The sequence below is a fragment of the Salmo salar genome, chromosome ssa03 (genome assembly GCF_905237065.1).
Source record: "Salmo salar chromosome ssa03, Ssal_v3.1, whole genome shotgun sequence".
Lineage (NCBI taxonomy): Eukaryota > Metazoa > Chordata > Actinopteri > Salmoniformes > Salmonidae > Salmo > Salmo salar.
This window is the reverse complement of record NC_059444.1, coordinates 17,665,551-17,671,393: the sequence shown is the minus strand read 5'-3', so window position 1 is coordinate 17,671,393 and position 5,843 is coordinate 17,665,551. Positions and strand designations below refer to the sequence as shown.

The window sequence follows — 5,843 nt, the reverse complement described above, 5'->3', positions numbered from 1 at the left end:
TCTCGCCGAACTGCGCGTGTACACGCCGTGAAATCAAATACTTGTTTTTTTATGAAAATGAAAACGTGTCAGTTTGTCACTTTCAAGAGGTTAGAGTAATAACATTTTCAAGTTCTTAAGACATTGGCTCGAATGTAGGTGGTGCCTTTCAAGAAAATGAACAACTAAGGGGAAAAAAATTACTTCTCTAATTGACTTCTCAAACCCCGGCCTAGTCTGCATGGTCTGTTTCGCAAGCGTGCCCGGAAATTGGTTTAAAAACTCTTTGGTTTGATGCTCTCGAACACGAGCATCAAAACCGTGATGTATCATGGGTAAATTGTGATAAGACTGTCTGGGTCTCCTGTCTGACCTTCTGCAATGAGTTTTGAAGAGAGAGTCGAGTAGACCGTTCTTTGTTATTTAAACCCATAGAGATTGATACAGGACTCATCTTTATATCTGTGCCATTGTAGCGTATGTGACAGTTTAGGAATGGGAAGCGCCATTGCGGCTACAACTCATAGGAATCCCGGTTTATATCGTTCTCTGTTTATACCTCATTGGAGAGGACGCGAAGTGTATGCAATTGAGATTCTCCCAAAGTAACCAGAACATTCCCCCAGTGCATTGTGGGTATGTAGTGTTTGCTAACTTTCACGACATTGCAGCATAGACGGACTACCTTCATCAAGGTAACACGTTTATATTTACTAGATTAATCCATAGTAAAATCGTTTGTTTTACTTTATATATTTCAAGAAATAGGCAACGAGTTTAGTCATAAAATTAGTCTGTCATTTCTAAACGAATTTCAAACCAGCATGGGATGGGAGTCCTACCGCTACAGTATCCAGCAGCTGATATGGTCCATAGTGCATGCAAGGTCGTGATATTTACATAATCGCTGCTGTTGCAATGGTAATTTCAACAGTTACTGTAATATCCCATTTAGAACAACCGTCATGTGTTACAGACATATGGAAATAACAAGCTAGGGGTGCTGTTGTTTCAATCTTTGACCATTAGCTGTATGACTGGTTAATTCACAGGCTAGATGTGGTATGAGCTAGCTATGAGGCATAGCAGGAATTCATGACCCTTTACACATTTCTTCTTTCTTAACGTTAATATCTGTTATATTGCTGACAGGTCTGGGGTGTAAGACCTATCCAGTGACTAACTTGTCAGGCAGAATGGATCCCATGTCCGGTTCAACAGTTAAAGCAGAGGGCTTTGTGGTCGCTCACCCCTATGCTGGCTCACCACCCCAGGGATGCCCCATGCAAAAGGAGACCAAACCAAGTAAGTCTCTTCAGCTGTGTCAGGTTGATACTGTTTGTGTTTGTCTATTGGTTCTCTGTTGTCTGCAATGTATATCCATAACCCCATCAGCTGTCACACCTTGCATAGCAATAGCAAAGCAGATATTGTTTTTCATTGTACTAATGTATTTTGACCTGTCCTCTCAGGTACACCATTACCACCACCAGAGTGTCCCATGCACAAGGCGTCCGCCCCGGCCCAGGTTGAGAGCACGGCCCCCCCAACAGCCCCAGCTTCAGACCAGGCAGGGCCACCACATCAGGATCGGGCATACGAGTTTGTGGAGTGCCCCATGAAAGCAGCCAACAGAGAGAAATTTGTGTCTGACATCAATATCGCAAACATGGTACGCAAAGCAGCTAAAATACTTTTACATGCACTGTGTATTATTCTTACTATGTAATTACAATACTTGTTACTCCTACAACTATAATTACGCTGTGATAAGAACACTAAAGTAAAGTGTTACAGAGTTTTTAAATAAACTGATGTACTAACTGTTGTTTAGTGTACCTCTCTTTTTTCATAACCCAGGAACTGGTTGACTAATAGGCTAAAATCGAATCAAACCCAGTCAATTAGGAGATAGATGACACTACAGCATATATTGATGAGACTTAAAACCCTGAAGGCTACATCTCATCGTTATGTTTTGTTATTTCTCTTTATCCAGATGCCACCACCCAACCAGCAGCCTGCCCCAGGTCAGCCCTTTGATCTGTCAGTCAACAGAGAGGAGTCCCAGATCCCCCGGGGTGGTACGGATCAGAACTGGGTCTACCCCTCGGAACAGATGTTCTGGAATGCCATGCTGAGGAAAGGGTCAGTCGACCAATCAGAACACTGAAGAAATATGGCTTGGGCATAGAGATAGAATTGATAGAACCTATAGTTATATCTCTATGGGCTTGGGTTTAGGGTTTCTAATGTTGTGTACTGACTCATTAAAATTGTTTCACAGATGGCACTGGAAGGATGAAGATCTTGGTCAAAAAGACATGACAAACATCATCAAGATTCATAACCAGAACAATGAACAGGCATGGCAGGAGATCCTCAAATGGGAACAATTCCATAAGAAGTGAGTAACCTCAGTGAACAATCAACATCTCAGACTCTGGTAAAAGAAAAAAAAAAGAGACAAACTTAATAAGATTAAGTGATAATAACCAAGCATTGTGTTTGTTTGGTCTGAAATGCCCCCCCCCCCCCCCCTATTACCATGTAAGGTTGAGCGCACTTCAATCAATCAATCAAATGTATTTATAAAGCCCTTCTTACATCAGCTGATGTCACAAAGTGCTGTACAGAAACCCAGCCTAAAACCCCAAACAGCAAGCAATGCAGGTGTAGAAGCACGGTGGCTAGGAAAAACTCCCTAGAAAGGCCAGAACCTAGGAAGAAACCTAGAGGGGAACCAGGCTATGAGGGGTGGCCAGTTTTCTTCTGGCTGTGCTGGGTGGAGATTATAACAGAACATGGCCAAGATGTTAAAATGTTCATAGATGACCAGCAGGATCAAATAATAATAATCACAGCACTTTAATAAGCACTTTACTGACGCTTCAAATTACCCCTGAACAACCAGTGCATGTCATGATATGTGTGCCATACCAGATATGTGAATTGTATTTAATTTCTTTCTTTCTAGGGCATGCCCATGCGGACCCTCCCTGTTACGGTTTGGAGGCAAAGCAAAAGAATTCACTCCTAGAGCCAGATTTCGCCACTGGATGGGGTGAGTTTTTGGTGTAAACAGTTCTGTATGGAAGTTACATAAACTCAGCAAAAAAAGAAACCTCCCTTTTTCAGGACCCTGTCTTTTAAAGATAATTTGTAAAAATCAAATTAACTTCACATATCTTCATTGTAAAGGGTTTAAACACTGTTTCCCACACTTGTTCAATGAACTATAAACAATTAATGAACATACACCTGTGGAACGGTCGTTAAGACACTAACAGCTTACAGACGGTAGGCAATTAAGGTCACAGTTATGAAAACTTAGGACACTTAAGAGGCCTTTCTATTGACTCTGAAAAACACAGAAAGAAAATGCCCAGGGTCCCTGCTCATCTGCGTGAACGTGCCTTAGGCACATGAGGACTGCAGATGTGGCCAGGGCAATACATTGCAATGTCTGTACTGTGAGCGCTACAGGGAGACAGGACGGACAGCTGATCATCCTCACAGTGGCAGACCACGTGTAACAACACCTGCACAGGATCGGTACATCCGAGCATCACACCTGCGGGACAGGTACAGGATGGCAACAACAACTGCCCGAGTTACACCAGGAACGCACAATCCCTCCATCAGTGCTCAGACTGTCCGCAATAGGCTGAGAGAGGCTGGACTGAGGGCTTGTAGGCCTGTTGTAAGGTCCTCACCAGACATCACCGGCAACAACGTCGCCTATTGGCACAAACCCACCGTCGCTGGACCATGCAGGATTGGCAAAAGTGCTCTTCACTGACAAGTCGCGGTTTTGTCTCACCAGGGGTGATGGTCGGATTTGCGTTTAACGTTGAAGGAATGAGCGTTACACCGAGGCCTGTACTCTGGAGTGGGATCGATTTGGAGGTGGAGGGTATGTCATGGTCTGGAGCAGTGTGTCACAGCATCATTGGACTGAGCTTGTTGTCATTGCAGGCAATCTCAACGCTGTGCATTACAGGGAAGACATCCTCCTCCCTCATGTGGTACCCTTCCTGCAGGCTCATCCTGAAATGACCCTCCAGCATGACAATGCCACCAGCCATACTGCTCGTTCTGTGAGTGATTTCCTGCAAGACAGGAATGTCAGTGTTCTGCCATGGCCAGCGAAGAGCCCGGATCTCAGTCCCATTGAGCACATCTGGGACCTGTTGGTTCGGAGGGTGAGGGCTAGGGCCATTCCCCCCCCAGAAATGTCTGGGAACTTGCAGGTGCCTTGGTGGAAGAGTGGGGTAACATCTCACAGCAAGAACGGGCAAATCTGGTGCAGTCCATGGGGAGGAGATGTACTGCAGTACTTAATGCAGCTGGTGGCCACACCAGATACTGACTGTTACTTTAGATTTTGACCCCCCCCCCTTGTTTAGGGACACATTATTCAATTTCTGTTCGTCACATGTCTGTGGAACTTGTTCAGTTTATGTCTCAGTTGTTGAATCTCCTTATGTACATACAAATATTTACACATGTTAAGTTTGCTGAACATAAACGCAGTTGACAGTGAGAGGACGTTTCTTTTTTTGCTGAGTTTGCATGCAAAAATATATACATTTTCTTGACACAGACCTAGCCCAAGCAAGTACAACTAGCACTCTTTTTCTGGTTGTTTCAATTTGTGATAGACTAGATCATACGACGTCATTTTGTGTTTGCAGGTATGGCTTACCGTTTGACAGGCACGACTGGATCGTAGACCGCTGTGGAAAGGAGGTGCGCTATGTGATTGACTATTACGATGGCGGTGAGATCAATAAGCAGAACTTCACCATCCTGGACGTGCGTCCTGCCTTTGACTCCCTCAGCGCCGTGTGGGACCGTATGAGAGTGGCCTGGTGGCGCTGGACCTCCTCTTAAACCCCAACACTCCCCACACTAATAGCCTGATCCCAGATCTGTATGATGTCATGCCATTCAATGATAGTCAGAGAAGTTGGCTAAATCACATACAGATCTGGGACAAGGCTATCCACTACCACTTAAGATCCACTGATTTGAGGGAGTACTAATGTATTTATTGACCAGACTCTGGCACTCTGCTAATAACTCAACTTTTAATAGACAGCTAGATTTGCTTCATTGTTTGAAGTGAACTGTTTTGATTGACTTTGAGTCCACACACGCAATCACATGTATATTGACTCACTGTAATAATTGTTTGATTGGGAGGACATACTAATTGGTGGCTTTTCTATAGTGAATCAATTCTCCTAAGTTGATAAGATAGAACTGTGTGCTATTTGTATCCCGTATTATGTTTAAAGTAAAGGCATGTTTCTATGGTGTTGTTTTAAGTTAAAGGGAGAGATACTGTAATTGTGGTCTTGTAGCATGTATTTAAAGTGTCTCAATGACTAAATGCAACAACTCCCAGGTCAATGGAAGCAACCATTTGGAATGGACTCTCAATGAAGACAAATTGATAATGTATTTGTCCCAGATAAAACAGGTTAATGTATATTCTTTGGCTTGAGTTTCAATGCAACACACAGTTGCCTTTTTTAATCATAATTTTGTTAAATTCAGGGAAAATTAGTTGTTTTATTTAGTATAGTATAAGCTTCTGTCTTAAGCATCTTTAATAAAGGATTCAGTTTTTGAAATGGTAAACTTGAAGGCAAAAAGGAAAGCATGATATGTGGACTTGGTATTTCAACTGACTATAGGCTACTGAAGCCAACGACTGAAAATGTGAGCGAGGCTTTACCAGTGTGCCACGGAGTTTAGATGAAAACAGTGGAGAAAAAGCTGTCTATCTGATAATCACACGCTGCTATTTATTGTTGACCATCAGATGTGATTAATGTGTATTGTGAACAGATAAT

At 43.1% G+C, this 5,843-nt stretch overlaps 1 protein-coding gene across 5 annotated transcripts; it reads left to right on the top strand.

Annotated features, from left to right (window-relative positions):
* Positions 1 to 294: 294 nt before the first annotated feature.
* On the top strand, positions 295 to 5,628 carry LOC106599140 (holocytochrome c-type synthase). Of its 5 annotated transcripts, none has more exons than XM_014190236.2 (7): positions 295 to 314; positions 1,132 to 1,284; positions 1,452 to 1,651; positions 1,979 to 2,127; positions 2,267 to 2,386; positions 2,957 to 3,043; positions 4,677 to 5,628. In XM_014190236.2, exons 1-7 carry the CDS (start codon positions 311 to 313, stop codon positions 4,873 to 4,875), a joined length of 912 nt encoding a protein of 303 aa, XP_014045711.1. In that variant the 5' UTR covers positions 295 to 310; the 3' UTR covers positions 4,876 to 5,628. The 5 variants fall into 5 exon arrangements, with proteins under 5 accessions (XP_014045711.1, XP_014045713.1, XP_014045712.1 ...); XM_014190238.2 differs by lacking the exon at positions 295 to 314 and adding an exon at positions 321 to 615; XM_014190237.2 differs by lacking the exon at positions 295 to 314 and adding an exon at positions 322 to 674.
* The last annotated feature ends 215 nt before the right edge of the window (positions 5,629 to 5,843 follow it).

What these genes read in the sequence shown, in the direction of transcription:
- LOC106599140 (XM_014190233.2), top strand. An exon ending in AATGCCATGCTGAGGAAAGG is followed by an intron (nt 2,128 to 2,266) that starts GTCAGTCGACCA and finishes ATTGTTTCACAG; the next exon opens with ATGGCACTGGAAGGATGAAG. An exon ending in AGATTTCGCCACTGGATGGG is followed by an intron (nt 3,044 to 4,676) that starts GTGAGTTTTTGG and finishes TTGTGTTTGCAG; the next exon opens with GTATGGCTTACCGTTTGACA.